Source organism: Prinia subflava, chromosome 5 (genome assembly GCF_021018805.1).
Source record: "Prinia subflava isolate CZ2003 ecotype Zambia chromosome 5, Cam_Psub_1.2, whole genome shotgun sequence".
In the NCBI taxonomy this organism is placed as follows: Eukaryota; Metazoa; Chordata; class Aves; order Passeriformes; family Cisticolidae; genus Prinia; species Prinia subflava.
The window spans coordinates 58,127,606-58,144,842 of NC_086251.1; the positions used below are offsets into that span (position 1 = coordinate 58,127,606).

General features: G+C 54.7%; 1 protein-coding gene across 1 annotated transcript; it reads left to right on the top strand.

The window, feature by feature from the left end:
* The first annotated feature begins 12,501 nt into the window (after positions 1-12,501).
* SIX1 (SIX homeobox 1) lies at positions 12,502-15,567 on the top strand. The gene is made up of 2 exons (XM_063399571.1): positions 12,502-13,202; positions 14,223-15,567. Exons 1-2 carry the CDS (start codon positions 12,643-12,645, stop codon positions 14,509-14,511), a joined length of 849 nt encoding a protein of 282 aa, XP_063255641.1. The 5' UTR covers positions 12,502-12,642; the 3' UTR covers positions 14,512-15,567.
* The last annotated feature ends 1,670 nt before the right edge of the window (positions 15,568-17,237 follow it).

The following is a 17,237-nucleotide window of genomic DNA, read 5'->3' on the forward strand; positions in this document are numbered from 1 at the left end:
CAGGACCAGGAGAGGAGGAGAGCAGGGCTCGCATGCCTGCCTCCAACTTCCCAATCAAGCTGTGCATTAATTAGCTAATTCAGCTCCATGCTGCTGTCCCCTGTGCTCGTTTCACCGCCGTCCTGAAGTCCTTGTGACCGAGCACCTTCCCCAGCCTCAGCCCATCCCACGGCACTCCAGCTCCATGCAGAGCCATGGCCACGCTGCTCCCTTGAGCTGAGGAGTCCTTGCCCTTGGGCCAGGTTGGAATTTGCCAAAAGCAGCCCTTGGGAAGGGCTCTGAGCTGCTGCCACTCCTGACTGGTGCCCTTGCACTCTTCCATCACCTGCAGATGTGTTCCACTCCGTGTGCTGGGCAGGAGAGGGTGGATGCAGGATAGGAGGATGCCCTGCCAGGAAAGAAGCTCCCCAGAATTTACCAGATGGAAGGTTTTAGTGGAGAACAGAACATGGAAACTCTCAGGTGATGAAGGGAAAAAGATCTACTCATCGAAAGGAAAGGATTTGAGTTAAAGCTGCTTTTACAGAAGTTTGCAGTAGGACAAACCCACTCCTGGTTTCCCTGTCAAGGGATCCCTGCTCCCTGTATGACTCTGTTTCCTCACCATCCAGCTCCCCCCAATTCCCAGGGCCAAGCTCTGAAATGCTTTCACTAACCTCAATAAAAAGGCCAGATCACAGTGCCAAGACAATTCCAGCACAACCCTGGATACATTTCCAATGTTTTTTCTACCAGAATGGGAAACAAATTATTAGCATCAAAGATTTGTGGCTCTTCTCCTTCCTTCCCTACAGCTGGACTGCCTCTACCACCCATCCAAAAGCATAAGGGTTTTCTCTCATTGCTGCAGAAACTTTTCAAGGTCAAAAATGCTTCACTCTCTTTTAGTTTCCCCTAAAATGATTTTAAAGTTTTAATTACCTGAATAATTGCTGGTTGTTTACTTGAGTGTTAGCTCAGGAATTGTTTGTAATACCTTAGTTTTGTGGAAGAAATATTTTAAAAGCATTACCCACACTCAAGAAATTTTACCCCAATTCTCTTTTACAAGGGGTCCTTACTTGTTACCTGTGTTAAAGCTTGCCTGTAAAACAGCTGTTTGTTTACAGACTTTTAATCTCTTGGTAAAGGTGCCAGTTATGAGATATTAAAATGCTGCAGAGGAAAAAAGATTAATAAGAATAAGAATAAGAATAAGAATAAGAATAAGAATAAGAATAAGAATAAGAATAAGAATAAGAATAAGAATAAGAATAATTTTAAAAGAGGAATTTTTAGAGTGAGAGAAACAACCAGCCAAATACAATATGTGGCCAGACAGAATCAGAAGTGCTGGCTGCAGAACAAACCCAAGAGGCATCAGAAAAACTTCCCCAGCCACGGTGGTAAGGGTTCACCAGCAAAAGGAATGTACAGAACAAAACGGGGGGAAGATCCCCCTCCTCCTCCTCTGCCTTACCCCCAAAAGAGCACCTGACTCGGCTGATGCCTTGTGCAAATGTGATGCAAATGTGCCAGTTGGGAAGGACAAACAGGCACTCGCTGGACAGGAATTTTGCCTTTGGTGTCCTGCCTGCCCCACCCTCTGCAGGCAGAGCTTAGGAAAAGTGGTGTTTAAAACACTAAAGGGTGAGATAAGAGAAGGGGAGCAGCCCATCTCAGCCCTTTGTACTTCCACAGGGCTCCTTTGTAAAATGAGATTTCTGTCACCCTCGCTGCGGAGCATCGTGTGCAGGAGACCTTGTCCCAGCGTCAAGCTCGTGTGTGCTCAGAGCCAGCCTGTGCTCATTTTCCCGCTGGAACAGCTCTTTCCTCTTGGATGTGGCTCTAGGGGACAGTCACGGTCCCTCTCTCACCCTGCCTGTACTGCACAGCCTGGCCAAGCTCTGGCAGAGGTTGGCCAGCTAAGAGTTCCCTGTCCTGAGGTCAAAACCAGCTCCACACCCATCCTCAGCTGGGACACAGCACACCCTGCAAGAGCCCCTCTGCTTTTCTGCACCCAAGGAGCTCCTAATTCACCTTCTCCCTGCTGCCCACAGTCCTTGAAGGAACGTGCAGGGGAGCTCAGCTCTGCCAGGAAGGTACATCCAAAATGTGAACCTCACTCACAGCTGCTCTCCAATCCCTGCTCAAGGACACATTCACGAGCTCTGATCACTCATTCTCAGGCCCTATCAGGACTTTTTGCCTCTGCCTGTCCCCAGGACAAAAGTTTCTGCCTCCCTGTGGTTTTGGCAGAAGTAGTGATGTGTCCCCTCCATGCTCATTGCACCTGCTGCACCAATGCACTCTGCAGGGGCAGGTGACTCCAGCCAGGACATCAGATCACAAACGTGGTTACAAAGGCTTCTGCTACCAGGGGGACAAAGATCTTTTGGAAGGAAAAGGTGGATAAGCAAGAGAAGTCACCACTGAAACCTCGTGGAGGCTAAAATCCTAAATCAGCCTTTGCAGCCTGGCTCATCCCAGCTTTTGGCTTCAGAACTTCAGAGTTCAATTTCTGCTACAAAACTGTAGTGTTTGATTTTTGCAATTTGCTGCATCACCTCCTGCTTCCACACACCAGGATGTCAAAGGAATACTGGCATTGCCTGGTGTAATTGTGCTCTGGGGACAGCAACAGGGGAATTCTTACACAGTTACCTCCACATCAGCCCTACAAAACCCTTTTTCCCCTCCCTGGGGTGTAAGTTTTCTATCACTCCCCTCTATCTCCAATGCTGAGTTGCACAGGACCCCATTTTTAGGGAAGCATCACAGTGATAGAACCCCCTTTCCAATGAATTTTCATGGAAATATTTATAATTAATATTGGAAGCTGTGTAAAGGATCCTGGCCCTTGGTGTCTCCCAGTCCTCCATGCACAAACACAAATGAGCTGCCAACACACTCCTCAAAGCTGCATCCTGCAGCTCAGTGATCCCATTGATTTCTGCATGCTTGGGAAGAAATTATAGGGGTGCCAGCAGCAGCCATGACCACGTGGTCTTTAAAGCCAAGGAATGCTTTGAAAACTGGTTGTGTACAAAAACAAACATTAAAAACCCCAAATTTTTCATGCCATCCTCATGCTCAGCCTAACAACTTCTCCAAGCACCCATCTATTACAACTGATAAAGATAATTTTCTACAACCACAACCTTACCTCAAGAGGTGCAACCCCATGTGCATTCACAGATGTGCTTTGGGAGTTCAGTGGAATTGCTGGAAATCTCCCAGAATTGAAGGAACTTCACTTGAACATGAGAAAAAGGGGAGGAAAACACAGTCATTAGATTAGACACTGTGATCTGATCTACTTGGGGCACAAAGGACATTAAAATAAAACTGAAACTCAAATTTGATGAAACTATGAGAGAGCAAAGCTGGGTGTAATTAACCTAATACAAATTATCACAGAGGCCAAGAGCTTGTCCTTGAAAGTGTAGAAATATATACATTTATACACACACCTGAGCAGATATCAATATATGTGTATAACTGTGTTCTCTCAGGGCTGAAAAGGACTTGACAGCAGCATTCAGTCTTTCCCCCAGCTCCAAGACAAGATCAAATAGACGTCGGTATTTTCTGACAGATGTTTGTCTAGACCTGCTTTTAAACTGAGAATCTCCCACCCCCCCAGGCAATTTATTCCAAAAGCACTTCCTTTTCTTCTTCAGCTTCATCCACACACGCACAGGTACCTTTATCTCAGAAGGTGAGCGGAGCAGCCTCTGATGACTTGCACATCAAAAGGCTTTGTGAAGTCATTTCTCATGGCAAGACCTTTCTTGTGGATGACGTGGGAGCCCAAAAGATCCCATCGTGACCTGAGGTGACAGCCTGGGCTTGGGGGACCAGCAAGGGGGCAAATGGGAAAGGAGGGGAAATTCAGGCTTTTCCTTATTAACCTGCCAGATTCATCTGCTGATAAGAGACAACTTTGTACACTCCATTTTTAGATCAGACGTTAAATTCCTCTCTTTTTTTGATAAAATAAATACATTTTTGGCTGCTTCAGCAGCCACCTCGGAGGAGATGCTGTCCTGTCAAACTTCAGCAAGGCAAAGGAAGGGATGAGGAATGAGGCTGTGCAGCTGGAGTATGGAATGGCAGGATGGAGAGCAGCACTTTTCCAGCCAGCCTGGATATCTATTACCTCCACTTTTGGACTGACAATGCACCAAATGTTTCATTGCCTGGGGCCTTACAAAGCTGACCAGCTTTTATAGCCGAAAGCACTAATGTAGAAAGGCAATTGGGAATTAATTATTTAATGTGGTTCTCATTGGTAGGAAGCTTCCACCCCTCCTGCATCTCAGCTACCATTATACATATGTTGCTTTTCTTCAGACTGCAGCGATTAGACAGCAGAGGAAAATGATGGTTTAGTCCTGTTCCCACTTGCAATGAACTCCATTTAAATTAGCAGATTTGCATTCAATAACCAAGAGCACAGTTTAGCCCCGTGCTAGGAAAACATCATTTATGACAAAAACCATAAACAGATTGCAGCATCTCAATTTCTGAAAATAAACCTTCTCATTCCTCTGCTCCCAAATTCCATCTTTGAAGGGCAGAATATTCTTTCTTGAAAATTAAAATCCATGCAAGTAGCCCTATTTGTAGGAAATCAGATGGAGCTCCCTTTAATTTGGCTGTTTGCATTCCTCACTGGAGCAGACAGAAAGGTGTATCCCGAATCCACTGCATGTTGGTTCAGCTCCAGCTTCTCCCGGATTCTCAAGATAAACATCTATTTCATTTAGAGCCTTTTTAGTTATGACCTGTGAAGAAGCAAATGTCCTTTTGAAGATCTCTCTGCAACAGCTGCATGCCAGAGACTCCGGGCCAAGTTGCTTGAAGAGCTTAAGGATCATGCCCCACGTATTTAAAAAAATAAAGTGCAAAATAAGATTCTGCAGCAGGGCTGAGAGGGGGCATGAACTTACCTGTCAGTTTTGATACGTGGGAAACTGGTAACTTCTTCCCTGCAGTCACCACCTCCAGAATCATTCCAGATGAAGCTCCAACAGGATTCTGCTGAAATTCAAAGTAGTAAATTACACCGAGAATTAACTTGTTGCAATGTGTCATATTTTTCCAAATACAAAATAAGTTTGGTTTGGATAATTTTTTTTTCTTTTTTCTTTTCTTTTTTTTTTAGATGAAAGATATACTGCTGTACAGATGTGCTTTTCTAAGATCCAGTGGCATGAAACCTGAAAAGCCCCAGCAAGATTCGGGAGCGAGTTTTAATCACCATGGAAGCACGACACTTTTGAAGGTCTATGAAATTATACACCCAGGTCCGAGAAGTGTAAACTTATCCGTCTGGGCAGATCTGCTGATAAACAGAGACAACTCGTTTTCTCCTGGAAAGCTGTATTTTATGCTGTTTGAAAAAATAATCGGTTGTTAGAGAGACAGGTTTGTGCTGGGAAGAGAAAGGAGAAAATCGCTGAGAGAGGCTTTCTGTAAGGGAAAAGGAAAGGCAGTGAGAAAGTATTCCCTGTAAATTCAGGAAGAGAAGACGGGCTGAGCATCTCTTAGGGCCAGACAGAGCAAGGCTGGCGACGACAGAGGCATATGGAGACCCACCCAGGGCGCAGACAGACCGGAGGACCCCCAGACCCGGCTTACGCAAGGTGACCTTTCCCCTCTCTAAAATTTCAAAGCTGGCGTTGCCGGCGCTGAACAGACTGTGTGCCATATGTAACATGACCTCAGCTCGGCTCTGCCAAGCCACTGATGGCATCACTAATGAGAGGTGAAAGGTCCCCTCCTCGCAGCCAGCTTGGAAACCCACAGGGATGGTGGGTGCAGGGTGGGCCCCCAGCACTGGATGGCTGCAGGCAGGACCCCACTGCCCCACATCCCACGGGTGGGTGCCCACTGACCCACCACAGGACACACACCCATCCAAAGGGTGATGGTGCCCCTTCCCTTGGCCCAGCTGAAACCAGCACAGTCCCCCAGCAATGGAAATTTTTGTTTGATACCTGAATGCAAAACACACAGGCAAACAGAGCCTGGGATGTAAATCCTGTCCCCAGTCCAGCTGCCACCCTCACAGCCCCCGGGGCAGCAGCTTCCTCCCAGTGTGGGTCACGCCTTGGCCAGGTGAGGAGAAGAATTTGTGCTGGGGGATGGCACAGAGGGAAGAGAAACCTCAAAGTGCCTGCCTCGATCTGGAGAGGACCCAAAATTTAATTTATATTTTTTTCCCAAGCATTTTGCACGAAAATCATTACAATAATGTACTCCAGAAAAAAAAAATCAACAATCACCCTTGCTGCCCTTTTTTATTGTTGTTCCTTTTTTTAAAAAAAAGGGTATTTGGAGTTTTTTTGCAGTTTTCCCCATGTCCAGTGCCCCCGTCCTAGCCATCACCTAAGGCAGGGACAGATGGGACCCATCTGCATGCCAGCCCTGAGCTCCCTGCCCGATACGTGTGTGCGGGTGGGTGTCACAGGTGAGGGTGGGGTGCACATGGGGCCGCGGGAGTGTTCACATGGCTCAGTGGGAGCACACACGGGGGTCCGCCCACAGGAGAGCGGTGTGTGCCCACAGGTGAGCAGTGTGTGCCCACAGGTGAGCAGTGTATGCCCACAGGTGAGCGGTGTGTGCCCACAGGTGAGCAGTGTATGCCCACAGGTGAGCGGTGTGTGCCCACAGGTGAGCAGTGCGTGCCCACAGGTGAGCCGTGTGTGCCCACGGCAGCGCGGGCGGGGTGTCTGTGCCACTTGAGGAGTGTGCATTCGGGAGAGGGGAGTGTCGCACACACGGGTGGGGGGTGCCCACGGGTGGATTTGGGGGTGTGGGCACACGCAGGGACACAGGTGGGGCTGTGTGCAGGTCGGTGGGAGCGCACACGCGGCGGGTGTCGGGTGACACACGGGTGGGTGACACACGGGTGGGTGTCCCAGCCGCGGTGCCCCGGGGGATCGGCCGGGCTGCAGCCGCCTCCGCGGGCGCACGGCGCGGGGAGGGCGCCCGTGGTTTGTTTCGGTTCTGGAGTGACTCACTCCTGGCAGATGTGGCACCGCCGAGGTGCAGCGGGGACCCACCCACGCCCTCAGGACAAATCCCCCACCCGCGACCGTGCTGCTGCCTCCCCACGCAGGGCCAGACCCCGCGGGGAAGGCGCTGGATTTACCCACCCCTGCTCTTCTGCCGGGATTCATTCTTACATCCCAGCCGGCGCTGAGACATTCAATTATTCGTTTCAGAATTATTCTGCCCCTCGCTCTCAGCACGCCCTCGTCTCACAGGGGCGCAGGCGAGGCTGCCCACGCGTGTTGGGTCGCCGTGGGATATATCCCGCTGCCCGATGCCGGAGCGGCTGCACAGGGGCACCTGGGGCGTGTTTTCCTCCCACGGAGAAGCCGCATCCCGAGGGAACATCCTCGAACCCGCCGCAGCCAAATTCCTGCTGCGGTATCTTATTTTAAATTTTTTTAAAAATCAAGAAAGAGGCAGAAGTTGCCGCTAACATCTCCCCGTGTTACGGCAAACGCTGTTACGCCGGGAAAAGGCAGGAAAACGGAGAAGCGACCCGCAGCGCTGACACCGCGGGTCCTGCGCGCCCGCGGGGGGATCCCAGCACCCCTTCCCCCCTGGCCGTGGGGATCCCACCCCGCGGGGGCTGCAGACCCGCCGGGGCTGCAGAGCTGCAGAGGTTTTGGGGCGCTGGGAGCAGCTGGGGATGGTGGGGGTCTCCCCCTTTGAACGGGGGGCTGCAGCTGCCGGGGGGAGCTGCGGAGCCCCGGTACCCACGGCCGTGTCACGGACACGCGGGGGAGCGGCAGCACAGCCCGGGCGGCTGGAAGGAGAGGCGGCAAGGCTTCCGTGCAGAAAAGGAGTTAAACCCCGCCGCTGTCCTTTGATTTAGGAAATGGCTCATCCAATTCAGTTCCAGATTATTCAGGGGCAGGCTGCCTCGCTCTCTCGCTCTCTCCCCACACCAGCCCAAACATCTTGAAGTAATCAGCAGCTGAGAACGGAGACGTCCCCCTGGCATCTCAGGTTAAAGAAGGAGGTCCAGGAAAATGTGGTAGAGCCATTACAAGAAACCTGAGATGCATTCATCAGAGACTCCAATTGCCATCGCATTAGGATTGATTAGAGACCAGCAGTACCGTAATGACCCGGAAAGCGGGGCATACGGGGATTATTAATATCAGACTTCTCAAAGGGAAAAAAAAGAAAAAGAAAAAGGAAAAGGAAAAAAAAAAGAAAAAAGAAAAAAAAAGGAAGGAAAAAAATAAAAAAGGGGCGAAAAAAAACGGACGAAAAGAGGGAAGAAGCAGGAGGGAAAATTTAAAAAACAAAAACACATCGCGGGGCTCCTGCTCGGATGCAGACTTACCTGACAGCACAGGCACCGGCAAGCAGCACGGATGAGAATTTGTCCAACTTCTGGAGGGAAAAAAAAAGCAAATAAACATGGAAAAAAAATCACCTCTGGAGCCACTGAAATCGCCTGCTCCCATGCACGGCTCGCACAGAGACTCCCAGCGCTGCGGCCGCGGGGCTGGGCCGGCCACGGTTCGGGGATCCCACCGGGGGCTCCCCCACCCGGGCCAAAAGACGCCGGTCCCCGGGCTGGCGACAGCAAGGACAATTTTAAGAGCCACCAAAGAGGAGCAAGGAGACCTCGGTGGCTCGTCTCCCTCTCAGTTCCCTGCGCCAAAACAAATCAGCCCCTCCTGGTCTCGGTTTAAATGTAGCTCACTGGATAATTAACTCCATCTTTCCAGCCCTGCTTTAACTGTTTATTTAGTGTCACCCCGTATTACCATCACTAGCACTTTCCTCTGAACAGGAGGAGCTGGAGGGTTTCACCTCCCAAAAGGAAATTCTTCGTAGCTTAAAAGAATCAGCATCCAGGAGGTACATTAGCGAAGAGGAAAAGGGGGGACGGGATCTGGGGGTCCCACGGCAAAAGCAGGAGGAAATAAGGGTGGAGGTGGGGGGACAGGGACAGAAAGACGTATCGGCCCTCGGAGGGAAAAAAAAAAAAAACAACAACGCGTGATCACCTCTAATCCTTTGAAAAATGTCCCGGTAAGTGCGCGAAGAAAGAGCCCTTTGTGCCCTGGGGATCGGCCACATCGGGAAGGCCTTATCCTCATCCTTATCCTGCCCCAGCATCCCGGGCCGGGCTCCTCCGGCAGCCCCGGCCCGGCCTGACCCCGCCGGGTGCGGGGGGACCCTCGGCGGGCACCCCGGGGCGCGGGGCCCGGGCAGGGACACGGCCCCCGCCCCGCGGACACCGGCTTTGTTTTTACAGGTGTCGGGAGGGCAATTTACCAACAAGTAATTAAAGGTCGCACCGGTTTGCAGGCGAGCCGGGCCGGAGGCTCCTGCGAGAGAGAAGAGCGGTGCATATGGAGAGGGGTTTGTTCGTCCTCATTAGAAAATAGAATAATAAAGGATGGGGGGAGAGAGGGGGAGAAAGAAAATACAAATCCTTTATTGTTGGGAATAAGCCGGGAAGCTGGCTGTCTCCCTGCGCCCCGTGTTCGGCAGGGAAGGCGGCGCGGATCCGGTATCACGTTGCAGATCCTCACTGGAGATAACGAAATGCGATCTATTTTTCAGAACAGCAAGTGGATGGGAAAGGAGCCTCTACAACACAAACCTCATTGACTTAATGGGCCGGTTTTGGATTTCGCCTTCGAAATGTTCGGCGAGCGGCAGCGTTGTGTTTCTGCCCCGCCGGCTCTAGCCCCGGTTCTCATCCCGAAGAGAAGCGGCTCCTAAAAACCCGCTGCTGCTTTTATTTTGTTGCTCTATTTGTTTCCTCCAGACCCTCACACTTAAAGAAAAAAAATACTAAATTTTACTTTTGATTGGGGAAGAGCTTTAATTCTAAGCTCGGGAGGAGATGGGGGATGTATTTGGTTTACTTTTTTTTCTGCTTTGTTTTGATATTCTGGAGAAATCGAGGAAAAACCCGCAGCGCGTTGAGTGGGCTCCATCTTCATCCCCGCCCTGCGTTGTATAAATACATCGAATAACTAAGGGAATAAATTAATTTCCCGCACAAACAGAGCCGTTGGGTGCCCGGGCAATGGGGGCGAGCAGCGGAGGCCCCCTCGTTCGGCCGCCACCTCTCCGCGGGCGCGGAAGGGCCAGGCCCGGGCGGCGGGGCAGCCCCGGGAGCTCCGGCCGGGCGGGGAGCGGGTGATGCTGCCGGGCTGATGCTGCCGGGCTGATGCTGCCGGGCTGCTCCTGCTCCAGCGGCAAAGGAAGGACCGAGAGGGGCCGGCAGCAGCTCCGCGCCGCTGTGTTGTTCGGTGGCTTTTTGCTTATTCGCATCTGCCTTGTTTCTCTATTTTTTTTAATTTATTTTTTATTTTTTGAGAGTCTCGGAACTCTCTTTTTTTTGTTGCTGTTGCTGCTTTTGTGATTTTTTTCAAGGGCTAAATGGGATGGGGTGTTCTGGAAATACATTTGCGTCTTTCCGTGGTTCAAAATGAAACGTTCCCAATTTTTAGGAAAAGCAGCCCCGGAGCCTTAACGAAGATTGATGCTCGGCGGTCCTTGCCTGCAGCAACTCCTAGGTAGATCCCGGCGGATCTGTCCCCTCCTTGTGTGAATTTTGATGAGAAGGAAGGATAAAGTCCCGCTCGAGAATCAAGAGGAAGCCTCCGCTCAGCCCTCGCCCGTGTCTGTCAGCTCTTCCGCCGGCCGCATCGGGATAATTCGCTTATTCCCGTCAAGAGCGGTGTTTGTTTTGGTCGGCCTTTTACAGGAAGAAAAAAAAGAAAAAGAGAACAACAACAAAAAAAAGGAGAACAGTGAGGGCATGAGAAGCCCGCTCTCGTTACAATGCCCAGGGGCTTCCCCGGTCCCGCGTTGCGTTTCTGTCCTCCTCACCCAGAAGTTACAAACTCTCAGATCAGCGCTCTTCACGGGCTGAGACCCTCATTAGAAAGAAGAAAATAAAATTTAAAATAATCAACAATAGAAATGAGGGATGGGGGAACCCACCCCCGGGCTGGGCAGGGCGCTGCTCCTCCAGGACGCGGCCGCGGGCGAGCCCATGCCTTATAATTCTGCGCACTTGCTCCAGACTTTAGGGTATTAGTTGATTTTAGAGCCGGGTTTAAGGCTTCGTTCCGGTCCCCACACAGCTGCCTTGTCAATAAGGATCTGTTCCAAGTAGACATTCCTTCTGGGAGGACATTGCAGCTCTTTAAGACTTCATCTGCAACATCATAAGTACTAAAATAAAATGGCAAGGGAAAATTACCAGACACATGGTCATGGGATATGGAAGCGCCCTGACTCCAGCGGACATAGTACAGTCGCTGTACAGACTGGGCGGCAGGGGCTTAATTTAAACAGCCCCGAGACGCGGAGTACGTGGGAAAAACAACAATCCGGATTTAGGAAAACATCGGCCTTTCCCACGTCGTGGAGCGGGCAGAGGCTGCGGGCAGGGAGCGGGCAGCGGCAGCGCCGCCGGCCCCGAGCCCCGCGGCCGGGAGCGGGCTCCGCTTCCCTGGGAGCAGGGAACTCAAATCAATCCGACTGTCTTAGTGAGGACAAACAGGTTTTAAAGAGCCCCGCGATGGCTCTTAGCACCCGCCGAACGAACTCATTCCTCAATCCAAAGCGTTCTGGAGTGTGCTTAAAATACGGGCTTCGACTTATCTAATCAAAGATAAATGGAGCCATAAAGACACCCCCAGCCCCCCGCGCCCTGCCCTTATCTCACCGCATTGTCCTCACCTCCCTGCTGACAATAGATTATCTTTGCTTAGGGAGCCTAATTGTTTTCTAATTTTTTTAAATAATTGCTTTAGAGCGGGGGTGTGCAAATGAGGATTAGGCTAATTGAAGCGCCGCCGGTGGGTGCAGCGCTGCTGCCCGCGGTCTGCCCGGGGCTGCCCCGACCCGCCGGGCCCCCCGAGCCAGGGGCAGGACGGGGCGCACGGAGCCCTCGCGTTATTCATCTCCTCACTAAAGCGTTATTTATTCACCCCCAGCCCTAAGGTAATTAAACACGGGCTGCCTTGGCAGGGGACGGCCAGCCGGCTGGCGGGGGGCAGGAGTTTTGGGGCGGAAAAAAGACGGGAGAAAGAAAGAAAGGAAGGCAAGAGGCCGCCGGCAGCGACTTCCCCGGAGATGCGCCCGGGGGGCGCGGGCGGCGGGGCTCCCCCCGCGGCCGCACCCGCGCAGAGGCGGCGGCGGACGCGCAGCCGCGGCCGGGGCCGTGTCCGGGGCCGTGTCCCCGCCGCCAGGCCCCGCCCGCCCGTGCCGAGGCTCTGCCCGCCGGGCCGGGCTGGGCTGGGCTGGGCTGGGCTGTCCGGGCTGGGCCGGGCCGGGCCGGGGGTGCCCAATCAGCGCGGCGCGGGGGCTCGGGCGCTTTAAGCGCGGCGGCGGCGGAGCGGGGACAAAGTCCCCCCGGCGGCGCGACGAGCATCCCCGCTCGCCCCACACACCGCCCTCGGCTGCCGCAGCGCCTCCCCGCTCTGGGGCCGGCACCGGCACCGGGATCGGGATCAGCACCGGGCCCGGGCCCGGCGGGCGCCTACCCCGCGCCCCTCCGCCGCCGCGCTCCGGCGGGGTGCCCGTCGCTTCCTCGTCTTCCTCCTCCTCCTCCTCCTTCCCCTCGTCCTGCTGCGGCCGCCGCCGCGCTCGGCCATGTCGATGCTGCCGTCGTTTGGCTTCACGCAGGAGCAGGTCGCCTGCGTGTGCGAGGTGCTGCAGCAAGGGGGGAACCTGGAGAGGCTGGGCCGCTTCCTGTGGTCGCTGCCGGCCTGCGACCACCTGCACAAGAACGAGAGCGTCCTCAAGGCCAAGGCGGTGGTGGCCTTCCACCGCGGCAACTTCCGCGAGCTCTACAAGATCCTGGAGAGCCACCAGTTCTCCCCCCACAACCACCCCAAGCTGCAGCAGCTCTGGCTGAAGGCGCACTACGTGGAAGCCGAGAAGCTGCGGGGCAGACCCTTGGGCGCCGTGGGCAAATACCGCGTCCGCCGAAAATTCCCTTTGCCCCGCACCATCTGGGACGGCGAGGAAACCAGCTACTGCTTCAAGGAGAAATCCCGGGGCGTGCTGCGGGAATGGTACGCCCACAACCCCTACCCGTCCCCCCGGGAGAAGCGGGAGCTGGCGGAAGCCACCGGGCTCACCACGACCCAGGTCAGCAACTGGTTCAAGAACAGGAGGCAACGGGACCGAGCGGCGGAGGCGAAGGAGAGGTACGTGCCCACCCCGCCGTTCCCCGCTTTGCTGCCTTCTCCACCGTGCGGGGGGCGTTTGGGAACCCCGGGAGCTGCTCCGGGAGCGCGGCGAGTACCCGGAGCCGGATGGGTTAGGAGCGACGAAAACACACGGTTCCCTTCAAATTCCTTTTTTTTTTTTCTTTTTCTTTTTTTTTTTTCCTTTTCTTTTTCTTTTTTTTTTTTTTTTTTTTTTTTTTTTTCCGTTGCGTTTTCCCCTTCCGTGGAAACCCAAATGGGGTTTTTCACCCGAGATCCCCTCGACCTCACCTGCCCTGGGGGAACAGCGAGCCCCCATCGTCCTCCTCCAGGCCGCTCCGCCGCCTTTGTTCGCTGCCTGCCTTCCCGAGAAAACCGGGAGCGATGCGGCCCCGGAGCCGCCGGGAAGCGGTCCGGGATGCCGGGGGTCGGGCAGGGTAGCTCTGGAGCTCGGAGCAGAGAGATGCAGCTCCGGGACGGAGAGATGGGGGGAAGCAGAGGGAGAGCGGGATGAGGACGAGCTGGCCGGGCCCGGCCGCCGCCCCGTACCGAGGCCACCCCGGCAGGCGACGCGGTGGCCTCGGTGCGAGCGGCCGCTCGCCCCGGGGAGGCAGAGAGCCACGGAGGGCATCTCCTTCAGCCACCTCCACACCGAGCCTCCCGAAGAAAACCACGCACTCGGCTCGTCTCTGGGCCGCACTTTCATTTTTATTTAAAAAGAAAAAAAAAAAAAAGAAAACAAACCCGCCCCTCAAAAATTCCCTTCCTCCAATTTTTCCTCCTCACCTACATTACCGGGCTGAGCAGTGTACTTATTTGTTAGGAGGGGTAAAAGAAATAGGGACGATCCGTTATGAAATTTTTACGATTATTTTTCCCCCCTTGAGAAGCATCTGCTCCACGCTGGAACTAAACGCGAAGGATTTAGGGTGGGCATTAGCACAGTGCCCATCCCCGACGCCTCATGCCCGCCCTAACATCCCCGTTGTGGGATTTTTCTTTTTTTTTTTTTTTCCGCAGAGAGAACACGGAAAACAACAACGCGGCCACCAACAAACCGAACCAACTCTCGCCTCTGGATGGGAGCAAACCCCTCATGTCCAGCTCCGAGGAAGAGTTTTCTCCTCCCCAAAGCCCGGATCAGAACTCGGTCCTGCTCTTGCAGGGGAACCTCGGCCACGCCAGGAGCTCCGGCTATTCCCTGAGCGGCTTGGCCGCATCGCAGACCCCTCACAGCCTCCAAGGCCACCAGCTCCAGGACTCGCTGCTGGGACCCCTCACGTCCAGCCTGGTGGATCTGGGATCCTAAAGGCCCTCGGCGGCCGCCGGAGCATCGGGAGAGGAGGTTCTGCTCGGGGACAGAGGCTCTGGGTTGTACATAGAGGACAGCACCCGGTTTTACAGCTCACCCGCTGATTCTTGACGGGACTCTCGGCTCTTTTCACACAACCCCACTTCGGCTCTTGCTCCAGTTCCCCCTCAGCGTCTCCCACTATCATCACGACTTTTTTTTTCCACGTAGCCAAAAGCAGAGAGCGGCAGTAACCCTCAGCAGCCCTTCGAGTTCAAACGAGTTGGTCCCAACGGGAATTACAAAGGAAAAAAAAAAAAAGAAAAGGTGTGGGGGGGTGGGAGGTGGGGAAGGAAAAAAAAAAAAAAAGAAAATCGGATCCTGCTGGATCCGATTCCACCCAAACAAATCCCAGCGCCGCGGGCGCGGTGGGGCAGGGTTGGCCGGCGCATCCCTGCTGCTGCCTGGCCCTGTCCCCGAGGAGCTGGGACGGGGACAGAGGGGGAAAACCGCTGTGCTGAGCCCTGTGTCGGAGTGGGAGGAGGGAGAGGAAGTTAAGTTTACATTTTTCATATTTAGCCTTACCAAAAAGATTTCGATGTAGTTTAAATTAAAAAGAAAAAAAAAAAAAAAAAGAAAAAAAAAAGGAAGGAAAAGAAAAGAAAAGGAAAAAATGAAAAAAGAGTGGAAAAAATTTCAAAAGCTGCAGTATTAGAGTTTTACCAAGTGCCTGTGTCTGACCGCGGCCGTGCGAGGCAGATACTGAGTGGGCTCCCGTGGACCCGCGTCCCCCACCTTTCTCCTCTGCGGTGGTGAAATGCATCGATGTGGCTAAAAATTAGGATAATAATAGTAATAATACGAGTCGGCGGCCATTTCCTCCTACACTGCCCCGCCAGTTCCCCGTCGCCTTCTCCCGTCCGTGCCCGCTCGCCGCCTCTCTCCTCCGGCTTGCAGAGAGCCCGCGGATGACGCTGCCTGTCTCGAGTATTTGTTACCAAAAATCGCATGTGCTTTCGGGTTTATTTTCTATTGTACCTAAACAGTCTAAATTAAACAACGCTGATGGCAGAACACCCCGGCTGCGCTTTTCTTTGCAGGGGCCAGCCCGTGCCACTCTGCCCACGCTCACCGCCTGCAGTGAGGCTGTGGGGAAGCCGGTGGCTGTGTAAGGGAGCAGGGACAGAGGGGACAGAGGGGACAGAGGGGACAGAGGGGACAGGGGACCCGTTTAGCCCGCGGTGGCCCCGGGGGAGCCGGGCACCCGGCCGGGAGGAGCGCCTGGCCCCGCCGCCCGCCCCGTCGGGGCCTCGCTGGTGCCGGTGCTCCCTGTTAGTGTTTTGCATCATTAAGTGCGCGTTTATTTAAGTCGCTGCCGTGTTTGCGCTCGGGGTCTTGGGCCATGGAGAAATGTCACCCTCTGCAGGAGGGTCTTGCCCGGCCGGAGCGCTGCGTGTCCCTCCGGCTCCATCCCCAGCGGGCCCGCCGGGGCCGGCCCCGCTCCTGAGCTCCCTCCGGGACCCCCCACCCTCGGGGGACGGGGCAGCGGATCCGTGCCCACCCTCGCCCTGCTGGGCTCGGGCTGCGGGGGAGCCAGGCCGGGATGCTAGGATGCTTTCCCTGCTCCCTCCGGACCCCTCGGGGGAGCCGGCCCAGAGCCCGCCGGGCTTCCTGCGCCCACCGCCCTTTGTGGGGGCACTGCCGGGGCCGCGGGGCCCTCCCGCCCGGCCGGGACACGGCGTGGATGGGGGAGCAAGGGCGGAGGGCGCAAATCCCGCGCGGGGGGCGCGCAGCTGCGGCCGCGGAAGGAGCCGGGGCAGGGGCAGGACCCGACCTCGGGGGGGAGCACGGGCCCCCCTCTCTGTGTGCAGCCACCCCGAGCTCGGCTGCCCGGCTGGGGAAAGGGACTGGAGGCGGGTCCCACTGAGTGACCCCCGGGAGCTTGGGGGACAGCACAGGACGCTCCGTGTCCCCCGGTCCAGCTCTCCCTCTCCCTCCCTTCCCGGGGTCCTTCATAATCCTCCCGGGGGTCTCATCCAGTCCCACCGTGATCCGGCCCCTCGGGCAGGAAAGGGGGAGCCCCGGGGAAATGAAGGATGTTTTTTGGGTCAGCAGTTGCGGGCTCCACGCCTCGAGGATGGGTAAGCTCCAGCTCCGTTTTTTTTTTCCCCCAAACCACTGGCTCGGTGAAAAGGATAAATATTGCTCGGGGCTCCAGCCCTGCGAGGCGCGGAAAGCCAAGCAAGGACTCGCAAACCAGGAGTTGTTTTCAAAGCAAACAGCTCCGAGGCGCTTCCTGCGTGTAGGCAGGGACGGGGTTGATTGTCGAAGGGTTGGGAAAGATGCACGGGATGTTCCCCTTGCCCAAATCCCCATTTCCAGCACACACCTGCAGACCGGGGGTAGCATCGGGCTCGTCCAGCCTCAGAGCTCTGCCCACCCCCGGCTCTCCTTTTCCCCAAAAGGAAGAGGAACGAGGCTGCCAACAGGTGAGAGGTGGAAAGGAGGGATGGAGGGTGCTGAGGGCATCCCCCAGGAAATAACTCCCTGGCCAGCCGTCAGGTAGGAGCAGGGAGGCCCTGGAGCTGAGCCAGGCACAGGTTGCTGAGCTCTCCTCCTTCAGGCTTGACCTCGCAGCAAGCTTTTCACAGCACAGCCAGCCTGGGGAGGCAGCCTGAGGCTCTTTCTCACCTAGCTCTGCTTTGTATTTCTACCGGCAGGAAGGAGTTAATTCACCCACCCCC